Source organism: Musa acuminata, chromosome BXJ3-2, assembly GCF_036884655.1.
Source record: "Musa acuminata AAA Group cultivar baxijiao chromosome BXJ3-2, Cavendish_Baxijiao_AAA, whole genome shotgun sequence".
Classification (NCBI taxonomy): Eukaryota; Viridiplantae; Streptophyta; class Magnoliopsida; order Zingiberales; family Musaceae; genus Musa; species Musa acuminata.
Genome location: NC_088350.1, coordinates 31,797,083 through 31,816,181, shown reverse-complemented (window position 1 = coordinate 31,816,181; position 19,099 = coordinate 31,797,083). Strand labels below are relative to the sequence as shown.

Below are 19,099 nucleotides of genomic sequence, written 5' to 3'. Positions count from 1 at the left end.
CTTATTTAGTTTTCTCCATTGATTTTGAACTTTCTAATTTGATGAATCATTGAATTAGTTCAACGATTCCAATTAGGTTACACTTCAAACCAAATCATTTTCAGTGCACAATCATTATATCAATACCTTAGAAATAAAAAATTATCGAATAATATTCCAAAATTTATATCTTTAATTATCATATCAATATTAATAAATTTATCGAATGAGATCTTACTAGATATTGATGGACAAGAGATAGAATAACTTTGAAGTCTATATTGGAAGTATTGATTGGTGGATCACAGTGGACGAGAATTTCAAAATGGTTTCTTGTTGTTTAGTTGGCTATTATATGACTATGACACCATATAATATATGCTGTAAAAGGCCCAAAGCCACATCACAATCACAAGTGTGGATATTTCAGTGTGATTTTTGGAGACACACACATCCAACATACATTGAGATGATGAGTGCGTGAGAGGAAGAGGTAGCAGTGGTAACAGTCAAACAACAATTTTAGTCTGTCCTTTGAGTCAAAGAATCCCATTTATACTCATTTGGTGTCTACCAAATGAGTATATTTTTATACCAATCGATATGTGTTTGATTTTATCCTCTTAGGATGAATCTAAAAAATATTTTTAAAGATGAGAGATTAATATTATATGTCTTCGATAAGGGATTCAAAGTTTTTTAGACGTCGCATGATAAACGTTATTTATCATGCGACGTCTTATTTTACTATTAGTATAATGTTATATTCATAAGAAGAATTAATCATCATAAAATGTATTTTAGTCATGAAGAGTAAAATGACATACTAATGCTTGCAGTTCATCAGATTTGATCAAATATGACTGTATTAATCATGGAGGGGTATATTAGTCACTTCAAGAGCAAAGAATAATTTGGTCCCATGAGACCTTTATTTCAGGAGATAATGATCCAAATATCCTTAATCTATCCTTAATTATTATGTAATCCAAGTTAGGAGTTGGTGGAGATCACATCATTGGATGTCATGATAGAAATTAACAGGGACTACTCTATCATCAAATCTCTTTCCATTAGATAAACATGAATATTTGGATGAGATTGGTGACAACAAGATAAGCTTTAATTAATTGGATTAAGCAACCAATGAGAATTAAATATGATCACTGTCAGCATATAGTGATTTAACTTTAGACTTAATGCATCAAAAGATGAATATTTTTCTCCTTCTAGGTATCCAAATATGTTTATCTTCTTCCTAAATATTAATTATGTGATATGACCTTTAAATTATATTGGATTATATTATTATCTTATTTTAGTAGGCTAGTCTTTGGATTGGGTTTGAAGCACAAGCCATATTCTTGATTAATATCATTAAATCTAAAAGCTTAAGACATAAACAAGGTATAATTATATTTGCATTTCTAAATATATTCTTATAATTTATTTAATGATGATTATAATTAAACCCCATCGGAAAGAAATTATAGATCCTTCTTAAACTTCTCAAAAAGTTTTATACAAATAAAAATTAAGAGAGGAGAAGAGGAAGACTACGAGAGCGATTAAGAGAGGAAAAGATGTATCATAAAAAATTTATTATCTATTTATGAGCTAATTATAGATTATTCTCTACAATTAAGCTATCTTTAGTATCTTAATATTGAGATCCCTATACTCATGAAAGTGAAATATTTAGTTTTGTTTTTCCTTATACCGTCGATTTTATCGATAAAAATATCATAAAATTTATCACTGAGCATGTGTTGACTCTACTGCACTTTGATTTATCACTAAGCACGTATAGTATTTTCGTAAAAAGAATCAATAGTGTGAAGAGATAATTTATAATTAATTCTTTATTTATCCTTTAAATATTTTATTTTTTTCACTCTAATTTCTTCTAAGTTTTGATTTCTATAAATTTTTTTACTTTTAATCATATGACATTCACATCAAACATATAGATAAAAAGGATATCTAAATGCTAGAGAAGGACGAAAAATCATGAAGGCCATTTTCCTTGTTGGAGACATAAAGGTTGTCCTCCATCATTACATGGTTGGAGTTGGGAGCAGCAGATGCAGGATGGATGAGGTCTGACATTGAAAGTCAACGGGATGTTCTCCTTTCCAAGGAAACAACGTTAATGCGACCAACTTACGTCCCAGAAAAGTCAAACGAAATTTGATAACGTTGCACCGTTGACCCCTTGCATCTCATGCCGATCGCTCCACCACCACCCATCAATCGAGTCCACCAAGATTTCATGTATGCACTTCGATTACACATCGATAATCCAAATAGAAATTAATCGGATATAAGGTTAGGCCGAAGAGCATGATTCAAGCGAGAGTAGTTTAGTCAACGCACTGCCTGCTGATAAGTCAATCGGATCGACTCGTAACCTCGGGAGTGCCAACCCACCAACCATACGAGTTAGCCACGTCAATTCAACCATCTCGACCGTTCACTTATTGACTTCTTCAACTGAACGGCCGAGATCGCCTCTCCTTCACCGTTAGCACCGGATCCGGTTCCACTCTGGAACAGCGAAACAGCTATCCCGGTAAAAGGACGAATTCGCCCTTAACGTAAATACCAGTTACACAAATAAATGTACGCGTTACTTCCAAACCGATATCACAATTGCTATGTATTATTATGATTTGCAATGGACGAACATTATTTGGTGCAAATAAAAGATAAAAAGGTTTTGAAATCCTAAAATCAAGGATTGCACATAAAATATAGACCACAAAAATAAGCTTGCACATTTGTCCAAAGATATACAAACATTGTAACGGTTTAGAATATTTCTAAATTTCCCGTTATACGTATCACAATAAAATGCTGTTACAGTTAGATTGCCGTTATTTCGAAAGCATCGTTCGTGTAGGAAAGGGTATTTTAGTCATTATATTAGTCTTCACCGACCCCCGACAAATAATTAGATCAAGAAAAGGGGAAAAATAATGGCATAAAATCGAAACGAGTGGAAAGGAAGAAAAAGGAGGGGAGAGATTAATAACTCGCCTCTTCTTCCCCTTTGCTTCAATCCGAAGTTCTTGCCTCATTTGGTCGGCTTCGACGCGATCTCGTCTCCCGGGGACGTAGAGGTGGGATTCCATCGTTGGATCTGCGCTTCTCCCTTTTGATCTGAGGGCGAGGTGGAGTTTTAGGGTTCTAGCGTTTCGGGTTCCCTTCGAAATGGGCGCCGCGCCGTCGACGCCGAGGGGCGGCGCGAGGCCGCAGGACGCGGCGGAGAACCTGATGGCCGCGTTCGTCGGGGAGAAGCCCTACCCGCTGTCTTCCGACTTCTGGAACCAGCTGCTGGAGCTCCCCCTCACGCTACAGTGGCCGCAAGATCGCGTCTTGCAGGCTTGCCAGTTGTTTGGTCAGTGGCTCGCCTTCCATTTTCATTCTCTGTTTATAGAAATAATTCCTTTTCTTGGTTTATGGAGAGGTTTGATGTTGAATGATCCACTGGAACTAATCTCTTATTATGTATAAGGTCGAAGATCTGGAAGGGTGGGAATTAAGACGTCTACCTACATTACTATTATTCGATAGAAGTCCTTCTGTGGTACAAATGTGTTTTCTAGATGAACTCGTGTTTCATAATCTTGTTGATAGGCTATCATAATAATCTTTGATGAATAATTTTCGATCACTGATACTATTATTTGATAGAAGTCCCAATGACGGTTAATGATGAATAATTTTGTTCACTAAATGTGGTTAGCATAATAATCTCGTTGATAGATGCTGACACCTGCCATGTAATGGTGCCCTCTGTTTCTGGTTGGTGCTCAAGGTTCAAGCATATGGGCAAAGTTAGTTATGCATAATTTCATTTTCTTTTGTTGGGGCCTAGATGTTTTCTCTAATTATGTATATGGTTGAAGAATTGGAAAGCCAGGAATGTGGATGCCCACCTTAAGTCCTAGTGTGGCAAAATTGTTTCTGAATGAACTCATGCATAATTATGATGATTAGTTTCTTTCACTAGATGTGGTTAGCATGATAATCTTGTTGGTAGATCACATTACCTGCCACGTAATGGTGCCCTCTGTTGCTGTTGGTGCTCGAGGTTAAAGAACAAGGGCACTGTTAGTTATGCATGACTTATTATGTCTCTTGTTGGGACTAAGAAATGCAAGACACAATGCAATTTTATTTTTGAAACTAAGGCTGTGCAAATTATAGTTAATTTGTTTTGAGACATGTCAAGAATGTGAATATGCCAATGCATTCAAAATCCTCTATAGTCTCTCTTTTTCTTGTTGTTTCTGAGATATCCAGTTGCTTTAAATTAATTAGTTTTGGAGTTCTATATCATAAATGTTACTTCTGAATGCATTATAATTATGATGCAAGTCTCAGGAGAATAAATATATCGTCTGCTATGGACCTTTTGGTTAGTAGTTTGAGAATTGTTTGCTCAGGAGGCCAAAAGTTCTGAGGTATCTGAAACTAAGATACAGTCTTTCAACTTTCATTCTAGTGTATTTAACTAGGATCTGTATGTGTTGGCATGAGTATTGCCAAATTTGATGTTTGACACTAACTCATATTATGAAGAATTAAAGAGGACTCATATACAAGACAGTATGTCAAGTGAGATTTAGATGCTCATGGCCAAGAGAGCAACTGATAAGTTTAGAAACGACACTTGAACCTTTATGTCACCTTTCTTTTGTAAAAACCATGGCGCTACAGTTCATCGCATGAATTTCTTGTTGATTTCGGAGTTTACCAATGCAATAGAAGTTGATTAGCTTTTGAATAGACATGGTTTGAACATGCATTTTCAAAAGATAAGATCACAAGTCTCATGCTTGTCATGTGGGATTTGATTAGTTAAATTGGAAACTATGGTATATACTATGAAATTTTGAGAAAGAGTTATCGAAAGTAGGATAAGACTTGAAACAAATATATTTAAAAATCAATTTGGTTTTATGCCTGAAAGATCAACTAGAAGCTATTTATTTATTAAGAAAATTAATAGAAAAGTATAGGGAGAAAAGGAAAGATTTGTATATGGCTTTTATTAACTTAGAGAAGGCTTATGATAGAGTTCCTAGAGATTTATTATGGTAGGTTTTAGAAAGAAAGATATATCCACTAATTATATTAATGTTATTAGAGATATGTATGATAATGTAGCTACTAGTGTTAGAACCATAGGGAGTCTGTCTAGTGAGTTTTTTTTATTAGTATAGGATTATATCTAGGTTCCGCATTAAGTTCATACTCTTTCACATTGATAATGGATGAATTTACTAGTCACTTACATGATAGACCTCTCTGATGTATGTTATTTGTAGATAATATTGTTTTAGTTAATGAGACCCTGAGTAAAATTAATTATAAATTTAAGTTATGAAGGCAAGCCTTAGAAACTAAAGGTTTAGATTAAGTAGGATTAAAACTGAATATATAAAATATAATTTTAGTGATTTTAGGAATAAATATAAGAATATAGTTAAGTTGGATGGACAAGAAGTCTTTTTTAAGTAAAAGCCTTAGGTATCTTAGATCAATTATTCAATAAGATGGAGAGATCGATGAATATACTATTCATAGAATAAAAACAGGATAGTTAAAATGATGAGAGGTGTTAGGAGTTTTGTGTGGTCATCGGATACTTTGGAGATTAAAAAAATATATAAAATAGTTTTGAGACTAATAATGTTTTATGAATCTGAGTGTTGAATAATTAAGAAGCAACATATACAAAAAGTTTGTTTTACCGAGATAAGAATGATGAGATGGATGTATGAAATTATTTGGAAAGATAGAAAAATAAATACTTTTATTCGTGAACAACTAGGTATTATTTCAATAGAGGATAAAATGAGAGAAAATCGTTTAAGATGATATGGGCATGTATCTAAGAGACCTTCGGATGCGGTAGTTGAAAGAGGTAAAATGATTAATGTTAGTGGTACGATGAGAGGTCGAGGAAGACCTAAAAAAACTTTAATAGAAACTATAAATAAAGATTTAATTACTTTGAACTTAAATAAGTATATGAGTTTTTACGGATCTCAATGGTGGTACAAGATCCATACAACCAATCCAAAATAGTTGGGACTTAAGGCTTTGTTGTTATTGTTGGTATATAGTGGATTAAGGGCGTCGAAGGAGAGATGTGTGATGTCAGATCATGGGTTGAGTAGGTGTTGTTAGAAAATAAAAAGGCATGGTTTTTGTTAGTTGATGATAATTGCAACCAATAGAACTGAAAGCAATAAGTTGTTGTACGATATTTCTCTATTTCCTAAGATAAGGCTAGAATGTTGATTAGGGGTTCCAATCCAAAGAACTGAAGGAATGGTCATCAACTGTGTTTCTTATTTAAAAAGTGTCTCAAAAAATTGAAAAGGGTCTCTTAAAACAATAAATAATACATTGGGTTATTTGGGTAGTTCAGATCAGGGTTTTTAATTTCGATATGATACCGGTCCGCCAGTAGATCGATACGTGGATCGCCTGCTACCGGGCAGTACCATCGACCGGGGCTGTTTCCGCCCCGTTACCATCCGAAATCGGTCAGTGACGGTCGATTTTGACCGTCGTCGCCCGCTACCGGGCGGTATTAGCCGAGGGAGAAGGAAGAAGAGGGAGAAGAAGAGGAGGAAGAAAAGGGAGAACCTGGAGATCCGATGCTACTCTCCCTCGATGATCCTGATACGTTGCCGCCCTCCCTCATCGAACGTTGCAGACGAGATGTCGCCTCCTCCTCGTTTGAGGCAATGAGGCCTCGGCATCGTCGACGACTTCTCCTAATCCGCGCGGGGACAAGAAGCCTCGATGTGGCGAGAAGAAACCTCGGTGACATCACCGAGGCTTCGTCGGGAGACCTTGGTGTCGTCGGCGACTTCTCTTAACCCGCGTGGGGAGAACAAACGACGCGACGTCGCCTCTTTTTTATTTTTTAACTATATATATATATAGCGTACCGCTCGATATACTCGTATCGTACCGAGCTGAACTCGATACCCCAGTACGGTACAAAATTACGAACGTTGGTTCAAATAAATGCTTGAAAGAATTCAAAATCTTCAAGTTGATGATGCTTTTGCTTTTCCTGCCTCTGTTTCTTGCATGACACCTTCCATTTGTTTTGCACCATCATTTGTGGTGTTTGACTGAGTATACATCAACAAGCAAACAAGAGGAGGAAAAGTTAGGGGGAAATTATGCTCAATGTAGCATTTAAAGTAAAAAAATGATATAGATGATCATCTATAAGATGATTCATGGATTCAAGTTCCACGTAGCAATACAACCTGTTTTCTTCGCTGGCAACAAATCTTGTCTTGGTTCCATGGAGCATGGCTGAAAGAGTTTTTTCATGAAAAAGGATGATTTTGCAAGTACTGTCACTGGAAAAGAAATTTAATTGCAGGGGTTCAATTTTGCATATAATCTTATCACTGCAAATTGATTTGCAAATAGTTGGCTTGCAGGTAAATAATAAGAGACACTTCTGTTTTCTTATTCATATACGCTCTTCTCCATCGACAAGAAAATTGTGGGTGGTTCTTATTTGAGCATTTCTGTTGTTATTTATTTTTGTTACCTATGAATGTCAGTTTCCTATTTATTTATTGGTTTTTTAAGTTCAGTAACACCTATCTCTCAACTACAGCTGTCTTGGCTTGTCAAACAGGCACCATTGGGAAGGATAGAGTTTTAAGCTGGTTAGAAAAGCATTTCAAATTATACTGATGAAACATTTGGATATATTTTCTTTCATATATATATATATATATATATATATATATATATATATATATATATATATATATATATATATATATATATATATATATATATATATATACATATTCACCTATTGATTCCAGGGACTCTCAGGTTGCATTCATCAAAGATTAATTAGGCTATAAAAGATGAAACACTTGGTTGTGGAATATGGGTTGCATTGAATATTTGCATGTTGTGCTTGGTCACAATTGATTAGAGTATGCCTTCTCATATGAATTTCTTTTCAGATGCTTATTTTATTTGCTCTCGATGAATTTGCAGCACAACACAACTACCACACAAACCATCTTGCAAAAATTTTGATTCACTTGGCGTGGTGTTTGCAAGACTTGATCTCAACTTCTTCAGGATCGGCTACAGCTTATCGAAAGTCTGTCAATGCAGCATACATATCATCTGTATTTCTTAAGTTCATAATTGAGAATGTAAAAGGTGCAAATTTTGAAGAGCTACATCTCAACCTTGATAAAGATGAGAAGAGGCAGTGTAATTTGCCTACTGGTATTGGTTTACTTTTCAGGAACTATTTACAATTATACTGTCAGTATTTATACGAATTAACTGCTATCATTTAGTTATTTGTGGCCAAGTAATTATTAGTAACTATTAACAAATTTGGAGACTCCACTTTTATGCGAAAAGATTTCAATGACAATTAAATTGCTGTTTGTGTTATATATCTTAGATCATCATATTTTCCTATTGGTAATTCCATTTCTCTTGAAGCTAATATGAGGTTTTACTACTGTTATATTTTATATTAGCATGAGTGGGTCATTTGCTAGAAATGGCTGACCAATTTTTGTGGGCAATTGTGCCTTTGAAACTGAATTTTGTCTTGCATCTTGTAGATCAAAGCATTGAAGTTTTCATCATACGAGGCATGCTCAGTTTTGTTGGTTCCTCAGATGTAAGGTATATTTGTTACACTGCTCAAAATGAAAGTCCTGGTCAGAAATAATTTGCTCCACTTGTTCTAAATAAATATATATCTCCATTGCAAGTCCTCGATCATGCCTCCTCCATCATGAACTGCTGAATTTGATGTTGGTGGCAATGTCGACTCAACTCTGCTCTGGACCATCACCAGGGCCAAAAGATGTTCATCCATTTATTGATGCAGCAATGCTTCAGGTACGAACAGGAAATAGACACCTTTTTTTTTTATCCAAATCAAAGAAAAAACCTATCTATGAATATCTCCAATGATTTCTTTTCTGATCAGGAAAGTGCCGTGGTAGCTTCCACAGTTCAAAAGCTATTGTTGAATTTTATAACTCGTCCGCGCTTTTCTTTTGATGGCTCAACATATCCTTTCTCTCCTGAAGGGAACCAGTCAGGTGTTCTGCAAAGAGTTGGTTCTGTGGCTGGTAATATTGTTCTTTCCATTTTTTTGCATCATTCTAAAGGGCTTCTCTAATATTCATCAAATACATGAGCACCACCACTGATTTGCTCTCAATTTGTCTATTTATACTGTTTGCTAGATGTTGTGGCCAGTTTTGTTGCAGAACAGACACTACTAACAGTACCAATTAATACTTTTATTCTTTATTTTAAAAGGTGAATATAGACTTGGTTCATGGTTCTGTTCTATATACAAAATTAAGGTTTGGGGTTTATATGGAGATTCGACAATTGAGAATAATACTTCAAGTTATTGATGGATATCTTATAGTCATTCTTTTCCATAGTTATGTTTGTATCTTTAAGGAAGAAATTTTCTATTTTTCTTTCCCGTTGGAAGTTCAGATTATATTTAAGTTCAGCTTCAGAGCATTCAATTTAAGACTAAGGAATTATTATAGCTAGTTTTTGATATGAATTTGCTTGAATTACCCAAAGGAATGATTATAGCTAGTTTTAGATATGAAATGAACACTGTGCTGTTAGTTAATCACATTGCTTCTAGTTAATCAAATCTTGTAGACGTCAAGTGGCGTTGTTCGTGTAACAGAGTATACTAGTGTGCTTTGCTTCCATCTTTCCTGCATAATACATGGTGGTGACACCTGTTTGACATGTCCAACATTGAAATCCTTATTATCTTGGACTTCTTCAAAGATTTGAGGTGGTGAAATATTAGCTTGAAGATGAACTGCCTCGTAGATTTGGTTATGATGGCTTCGATGTCAAGTTTTTCGTTGTTGATAGGGTACCATGAAGTTGAACTAATCATTCAGTGGGTTAGTAGGCATTTCATACAGCATATGATAATCACAGACTATGTTGGGTTGCTTTTAGGTGGAAAGAATCACTTTGATCTTTCAAATGATCCTCCAAAGAGTGAAAGGATTGAGACATGCAAATTGATCAATTGTAATCCATAAGAGCTGGATTTTTAAAGCCAATATTCCCTCCACCACAAGAGTATTGTTTTGATATGCTCTCTTGGGGTACAATTAGCAACCTTGAAAGCTCAAAATGGGCCAAAGTAAGTGAGAATGATCTCAAAGCAGGAGGAAAAAATGTGTCTAGTCTTGTAATTTTAAATTGGTTTCAGTTGGCATGTTACAGAATGAAAGTGAAAGCCTAAAGATGTCCAATGGAAGACTATAATGTATTATTCTTCTTTATTTGTTATGGATTTATTTAGGGAAAGCAAAAAGTTTCATCACATTTAGAAGTTCTGCTACTTAAGTATGATGTTTATAACTTTATCGTTTGTTGGTCATATTGAAAGTCTACTTTCTTTCTTGTTTTATTGGTTTCTATATTACTGGCTGCAATCTTTATGGAATTTGCATTTTGCCTTCAGAGGACACATTACACCTGATATACGTACTTGTGTGCATAATTTCAGAACTCCGTTCAATTGACTGAGAGTTCTATTCTGAATTTTATTTGTTTGAGATTGTGGCTCCCGTTATAAAAAGTGTTTGACGCTTGATTTGCATCACATGTCCTCCTTATTAGAGCTTTAGCTGCTTTTTCAACAATCTTCTCACAGAGCAGTCTAATCATATGCATCTAAATGTCTGCAGCTAATTTCGTGCTACTGCCATATTACACATTCAACTACCTGCTCAGTTCAAGCAGTGCAGGTGCAAGAAGTCCATTGGCAGAAAAAAGCCTACTTGTTTTACTTGTACTTGTTCATTATCGAAAGTGTCTTGTGGTGAAGTCTTTGACCGACAACAATATGGGGGATGTTGATTCTACTACCTATTTGAGAGAGAGTTCATCTTTCTATGAGAATCCTTACTGCAAGGCACTAGAAAATGCTAGAGACATCCAATGTGAGACATATTTTCACTTGCATACTTCCTGACTGTCAACCGTTAATAAATTCTAAAAAATTGTTTGTGCTTTCAGTTGATCGTGTTGATATTGAGGGAAACGCACATAATGGACCACTTGTTAGATTACCTTTTGCATCCTTGTTTGATTCCCTTGGACTGTATGTATCACTTTAAATTTTCTATTTATTTATTTTTTAATGTTATTGGTCTTTGAATACTGCTTTCAGTTTGAGAATATCATCTCATTTACTCTATGGATTGTGGGCTTGTGAATGTTAGAGGACAACTGTTGTGTTTTCTTAGTCAATAACTCACATGCATGTGTTTTTTTGGTAATTCACCTGATTTTTGAATTATGTAAGATTGTTTAACTGCTCGTAGGCTTTGAATATTGGGAGTCAGAAAAAGACTCATTGATCAACTGTAATTATTCAAGTTTAATGTTTGTTTTTGTTATTTTAGCTGGAATGTAACTAAAATTGATGTATATTTGTTTAACTTACCTGTGATTTTTTTGACTTTGCAATCTTAAATTTTCGAAGATTGTTGTCGACTTTGTGGTAACTTGGCAGACTGTAAGGATCACAAGTTTTGTGAATTGCTTCTGAAACTTTGAACTTCTGATAACCCCTCTGTTCTTTTTGGACTTTTTTGTGCGGATATATGCATGTAGATCTGTAAAATTGTTTCACATCTTTACTAATATAAGTTCTTTCCTTGCAAAATTTCTTACTTAGTAAGATTCATTGCATTCTTTGTATTCTTTTGAAGTCTTTAAATCTTTGAGTGGTTATATATTGTGATTGTAGAAAGCAATTCTCTCATGCTTTGCAAGAATGCACACATTAAATTCCTGCAGATACCTTGCATTGGTGTGAGCCTTGTGCATCAGGCCACGTTTTTCTTTTCTTCACTGAGCTTTAAACCATTCTGCTTTTGTAACTTCCTTTTTTTCCCTACATAATGTTGCTTTAATATTCTCTTTCTTTTTCAATCAATCTCCTTCATTTCATGTCACAGGTGCTTGTCTGATGAGACATCTGTACTGTTACTTTATTCCTTGGTCCTTGGAAACTCTGATTTTCTTGAGTATGTTTTGGTGCGAACTGATCTGGATACTTTGGTATGATCTCAACTTACTGATAAAATCACTACTCTTAAGTTTGTTGTGCAAGTTGTGCTATGATCTCTTAGTAACAATATTAATCTAAAAAAAGAAGTTACTTTGCATCCTTTTTCAGTTGCTTCTGAAGGAAAATTTTATCTAGATTTCTTGATGGTTATTAGTTTGGTTTTGTGGACAAACATAAATGCACTAGAGTGAGGCAATGCATGGTAATTCATCTTACAGTCACATGAATGCTAAGCACGTTACTGAATATGCATGAGCACATGAACTTTATGTCAGTATGTGCTGATGGCAAGACGTTTAATCACGCTTTTTGCTGGACAGTTGATGCCAATTCTTGAGACACTTTATAATGCTTCAAGGAGGACATCAAATCAAATATATATGCTTCTTATCATCCTTCTCATTCTCAGTCAGGATTCATCTTTCAATGCCAGCATACATAAGTTGGTAAGAACTGTTTACTCTTTTCCCCATCACTTTTCCCTGCATAAATAGCTACTTACACAATTTTCATCTGCAGATGCTTCCAAGTGTTCCATGGTATGAAGAACGTCTTCTCCATCACACTTCTCTTGGTTCTTTGATGGTAATTGTGCTAATTAGGACTGTGAAGTACAACCTCTCCAAGCTTCGGGTAAGGAAAATGTTCTCGAATGGTATTCATGTGTAGAATTGTTTCTTGGTTATTCTTGCCAAACAAATCAAAGATCATTACTTGAAGTGCCCTTACAAGGTTCTTGGTTTTCTAGTTGTATCTTCATGAAAAGTAATAGCACGTGCCTTATTAATGTCATCTCTTGTTATTCCAAACATGAATCTTCTAAGTTCATCTGAGTGATGTGCTTGCTGCAATGGATTTTTATGAATCTTAATAAGGTTCTGTAACTGCTTGACATTCTCTCAGCTGCAACCACTATTATTTGAAATCTCTATGGAGTTCGGTCAGGAATCATGCTAAATCCTTCTACTGATAATGAGAGATAAATCTAAGTTATGCAGAACTATAACAATCATCAACTAACATTCTTGGTTAGGTTATGAACATATAATTCCCGCTGTTTCAGCAGCATATTTCTCTTAGGCTTATGCATGTGTTTTGAGGTAGTCTGGTACGAATTCTAGTAAATTATATGTATCTAATCTATGTTTTCTTTAAAAAAAATTCAGTAAGCTCTTTTGTACACATGTCCAATCACAATTGGCTTGGCAGCACAAGTTCACATAGATTATCATGGTAGTCTCTTTGGTTGTTTGTACTTTGGCATATCATAAAATACATGTTGAGAATGCTAGTAGACACCTGCCTTTATGATCTTATCTCTAAGCAATAAAAAATCATTCCGAATGTCTGTATTGATTTTATTTTAATTTTAACAGTTGCAAACTTGCAATTATAGCCACCATAAACTAACTAGTGTCTGTGTTGGAAATACCTGAAGTGAAGATTCTGACACAAGCTACCTTGAAATTTTGACAGGATATCTATCTTCATACTAATTGTCTGGCAATTCTAGCAAATATGGCTCCTCATGTTCACAGGCTAAGTGCCTATGCTTCACAGCGGCTGGTTAGCCTTTTTGATATGCTCTCTCGCAAGTATGCCACTTCATTATATCTTTTTTTAAAATGTTAAAGTACCCGAAGTTAATAATTATCTTGTATGGCTCTTTTTTTTAAGAACAATAGTTCCTATTACAAAGAAAGCATTTAGCATGAAATCTGACATGAGACATGGACACAACACAATGCAGACATATTGACAAGATAAATATTACAAATGTAGGATACAATAGATAGGCACGATAACTAATGCATGTATATTTCCTCTATGTTATTTAATCTATTTATGATCATCATGTGAAATCGATTAAATACATTACAACTATATATGTATTATGTACTAAGCAAGATTCAAAAGAACAACTTCAAAATGTATACAATTCATTAAGTCAATAATCAAATCAACATACATATGGTATAATATTTGACATAGTTTGAAGCCTTAGAAAGATGTAAGTATTCAATGCATATGAAGTTACAAGGATACTGAAGCACCCAGTATATAGGGAGTGTTGGTCCAACACGTACATGACCAAGTCGCAAGCATTTGAAAAGTCTGTTCCTTCATATATTATGTGCTTCTTCAATGTCATATGAGTACCCAACACATGTTGAGGAGAATACAACAAGTGTCAACGTTTAACATGTGCTGGCATGGACGCATCAAGCATTTTGAAGCGCCATTTCTTCATAGCTTATGTACTTCATCATTCTGTTTCCAGGTACACTAAATTAGCCGAGTTGAAAACTGACAAAGTTATAAAAGTATCTGCTGACCAAATGGAAGGAGTCAGCTTAACAGAGGATATGGTAGTTTTCGATCTTTTACACCTATCGGCACAACCTTCTTTACCTATCAGCTTAACATTGATATTTCTTGCAGTCACCAGAGATTCACATATATACTGATTTCCTCAGAATAGTACTGGAAATCCTTAATGCTATTCTTACATATGCCTTGCCTAGGAATCCTGAGGTACCAAGTGAACTAACTCTTTTTCTCTCTTTTCCTCTCTTTTTTAAACTTCTGGATAAATTAATTAGAATTCTATGTGATAAATTACTAACTCTTCTGCTTTTAAAATAGGTTGTATATGCAATTTTGCATCGGCAAGAGCTTTTTCAACCATTCAAGAATCATCCACGGTTTAATGAGCTCCTTGAAAATATATATACAGTATGAAATGTATTTTTGTCAGTCTTGTTTATGAATTTCTTTTCTTGCAGTTGTTATTGATAATGTGGAATGTGAAGAAAATTAGCAGTCATCCTTTTCATGCAGGTATTGGATTTTTTCAACAGCCGTATGGATATGCAGCATATGGATGGTGAATGGTCTGTGGACAAAGTTCTTCAAGTAATTATCATAAATTCTCGTTCATGGCATGGTGATGGGATGAAGGTGAAGTTCAAATATGATTTTGCAAAGAATATATATTTTTTCAGACTTTTAAATGAAAAACTTTGAATAAGTACTCTTAAATTAATTTGATTATTATGCTTACTGAGTAACATGGTTTGGCAGATGTTTACACAGTTGAAGTTCACTTATGAACAGGAGAGTCATCCTGAAGAATTCTTTATTCCATATGTGTGGCGGCTAGTTCTAGCTCAAGGGTATCTGCATTTTGTGTCTTTTGCCTTTTCTTTTTTTATTGCTTTTTGGTCTCAATGCTAGGTTGGACATTAGCCTTCATTATTGTTTCTCTCATTAATTTATGAAACTCAGAGGAACACTAAAGGTACCATCAGTCCGTCACAGTTCCTTTCTTAACTGAATATTTAGTGAATTAGTTTCCACAGCAGTGCTTCAATAGGCTTGACATTTTTCTGATGAGTATGGGTTTTAGACCTGTGAGTTATAATGTTATACATGATATCTGCAAATACTGGAATAAGTTTATGAAAGATGAAGCTGCCTAATTTTAGCAACACGGAATGGCAGTAAAAAAAGTGTTAGTAATGGCTCTAAAGAAAAATAGTGAAGTATTGTGATGCTACAACCTGGTTGTCATGTTTATTTTGCCTTTAGTATGTAATGCATCATGTCTTAAATTGTACCTTGCAGAATAAATAGACATCAATCCTATCCTTTATTTTCTGTTGGGAGTAAGAGATGGCAAGATAAAAGAAAATTAAATTTGCTTATAGTATCCTACAACATGTCTGTAATTATCTCTTCTGACAAGTTTCTTGGGGCTCATTAATCTTCCGTGTATGACTAGTCTTATAACTGAATATGGTATTGTAGATGGTGAAAACATAACAATACCAATCAATCATGTATTCCAAAAAGGTGTCTTCATTCTTTCATATCAAGATCTCGCCATCCTTGTTCTGGAGTGGTTACTTTTTTATTTTTCACCGTTTCAAAGAGGCTATTTTTCTTGTTAGATTTAACGCGGTTCACCAGGACCATTTAATAAACAACTAACCTTTTCAATATGTACAGTCAAAGATGGATTAGTAATGATACTTGGCATCAGGTAGACTATGAAGTAAATCAAGCTTTTGACTTTGCCGCTTTTCTGTCCTTGTTTGCCTTTTTGTTATTTGATGCTTTCTCGATACATAAAACAGTGTGATGTCATGCTGTTCTCGCACTTATGGACTTCAACGGATATGACATTTATTTTTTTTATTTGAATGGTTCTTTAAAACAAGTTTTAGTGACTTGGTGAAACTTTCCTACAACTGTGTTCTAATATGCCCATAATCTGACATTCTTTGCTGTTTACTTGGACATTTGCTAATTAACTGTATCATTATAAATCATTAATGTAACAATTATCAATTTGTTATATTTTTTTATAATTTAGTGGTCAAATTTGCAATGAGTTTGTAAGTTTCGATGGGATGCCCTTCTGTCCAAACCTTTATTTTCTTTTCTTTCTTCATATAATTACTTTACGTTAAAAAGATTCATTTCAACATCATTTATCTATTTTGGAAGTACGCATATGTTTGCCTTTTCTTGCTTCTTAGGGCTGGTTTTATGTTGATTTTCTATATGATCTCAAATGATTTGATGACTTATCAGTTCTCTTTTGTTCTCTGTGAAACAGTTTCAATTTCAGTCCTCATGCCATTAATTTGCTTCCTGTGGAATTATCTGGAGATGTAAGTATTCCTTGAAGTACTAAATTTTGAGGACTTATAGAACTTGTAATTAGACTCAAATTCAATGGGCATTCTTTAAAGCTGCATGTTGTAAATTGGGGCTACAATGTGGTCCATCGTTTCCAAACATATTTTTTCCACCCACATGGTTATTAAATAATCTGCATTTCAAGAATTCTGCCCAAGGCCAAGCTAGCACTAAACAGGGCCTAAATCAGGATGGGCTTTTTGACACCCTTTTCCTTTGGCAATTAGTATTTATTAGTAAATCTCAAGGTTGAGAACAAAAAAAAAAGTTAATTAAATGTACATGAGGTTCAAAAGAACATGTCAGCAACAAGGTCAGATTCTGTTCTGGTTCAGGTTGAATGCTGAAACTGATCGCTACAGGTTGCTGATAGAAAAATTCCTTCCATATTTTAATGGCAAAAGGGGGGTCTGGTGAGTCTTGGTGGGACGAATCAGGGAAGGGCAGAAGTTTCTGGTTTTTTTACCCATAGTCATTTCTAGGATGCCCTCCGTTTGGGAAATTAAAAACCAACACATACTTTGATAAACCAAGTAATTTGATGCATTTTTCGTGTGAAAATTCCATTTATTTTCCCAATATTCTTTGAATCAATGTCAATCAGCATCCCAGAATTTATAGAACATATTCTGTAAATGATATGCTTATTGGTGCTCGTTCTGACTGAATGTTCTTTTACAGGATGCTTTATCCGGCGAACAAGGCGAACAAAGCGTGTAAAATGAATTTTCATCGTACTTCAGCAGACGGAGAAACATGTTTGGCCCTACCTTGATGTTGACTCTTCATTCCCATGTCGCGACAGAATGCTCTCGAGTGTATTGTACATAAGAGACTGGATAGTATTCTTGTCATTCTTTGTGTCAATATTACATAAGATCATCAGCAGTATCAAATAACGAGAATTGATGTTCTTATCAGCGCAAATATAGGAAGCCAAAACCTCATGTCCTTGGTTGAGTTGTTTTCAGGTTGCTTCCTGTATTATTTTGTAAAAGATCATACAAATTTTTTTTCCATTCTTCTTGTAGAAGCGGTGTGTGGCTGATTCCTTCAATTCTGGATATGGTTCGAGGAAGAAGACGAGCAATTCATTTCTGTCTCATTCGCCTTTCATCAAATTCTCTAAAAGAAAGTTCAAATATAATGTTTGTCATTTTGCTGTTAATTTAGCCTTTCTCTCTCTCTCTCTCTCTCTCTCTCTCTCTCTCTCTATATATATATATATATATATATATATATATATATATATATTGCTTAAAAGGACTTTATGATAGTTATCTTTTATATTTTTGATATTTATATTTTAAAAAAAAATATTGTTATATATTTTAAAAAGGTATATTGGATTCTTATAGTTACAAAAGTGATATATTTAATTTTTATTTTTTTTTCATGTTATTGATTCTGTTGTCATATGTAGAAATGACGTTAAAAATAGATAATACTTCGTTATCCGGCCTATCCAATGACAACATGAGTGGTAATTCTTATCTCATGCATTGTTTCATTTCTCTTATTTTGTTATCCTCTTGGATAACCTACCCAACGACGGTATTGGTGGTAATCTTTATCTTCTACGTCGTCTCATTTCTTTTGCTTCGCTATCCTATTCAACACCTTTGGCTTCACGTAAAACCCAAGGACAAGAGCGACAAGTAAGATAGTAAAACAAGAGAAATACGATGGTGTAAGAGATAAGGATTACCAGACGTTGTTGTTGGATAGGTGGACAAAGTCAAGAGGGAAAAGTGAGGTAGTGAAGTTACATATTTTTAGCGTCATTTCTGCACATGACAACATGTGCCATATCTTTGTCAATAGAGTCGACGATATAAGGAGAAATGAGGTTAAATATTTTACTTTTGTAACTATAGGGATAATAATGTAACTTTTTAAAGTATAGGGATTCAAATGTTAAAGGTAACTAACTATATAAGGTAATTTATAATTAGCCTTTAACATGTAAATGATATATAAACACTTATCAAATGACTTGTCAACTTGGCATGTTAGCTGAATAATTCTACCACATCAATGTCGACACCATCTTCGACCTCCATGTGTATCAGGATCACCTATGTCAACATAAGTCATCATGTGATAACTATAACATTTGAACATTTGAAAATTTTATAGTGATGATGCACCAAGACTTATTACCAAATATTGATAGTTTAAAATTTTATTTGATATATTTTATATTAAAATATCAATATAAAGTTGTCTATACTA

General features: G+C 34.4%; 1 protein-coding gene across 1 annotated transcript; it reads left to right on the top strand.

The window, feature by feature from the left end:
• The first annotated feature begins 2,986 nt into the window (after positions 1 to 2,986).
• Positions 2,987 to 17,921, top strand: LOC135632044 (uncharacterized). Its single transcript, XM_065140345.1, has 18 exons — positions 2,987 to 3,379; positions 8,044 to 8,283; positions 8,634 to 8,697; positions 8,787 to 8,916; positions 9,008 to 9,152; positions 10,767 to 11,021; positions 11,098 to 11,182; positions 12,045 to 12,147; positions 12,478 to 12,603; positions 12,677 to 12,790; positions 13,634 to 13,752; positions 14,439 to 14,526; positions 14,600 to 14,692; positions 14,804 to 14,893; positions 14,999 to 15,118; positions 15,242 to 15,333; positions 16,782 to 16,836; positions 17,546 to 17,921. Exons 1-18 carry the CDS (start codon positions 3,193 to 3,195, stop codon positions 17,582 to 17,584), a joined length of 2,145 nt encoding a protein of 714 aa, XP_064996417.1. The 5' UTR covers positions 2,987 to 3,192; the 3' UTR covers positions 17,585 to 17,921.
• Positions 17,922 to 19,099: the final 1,178 nt, after the last annotated feature.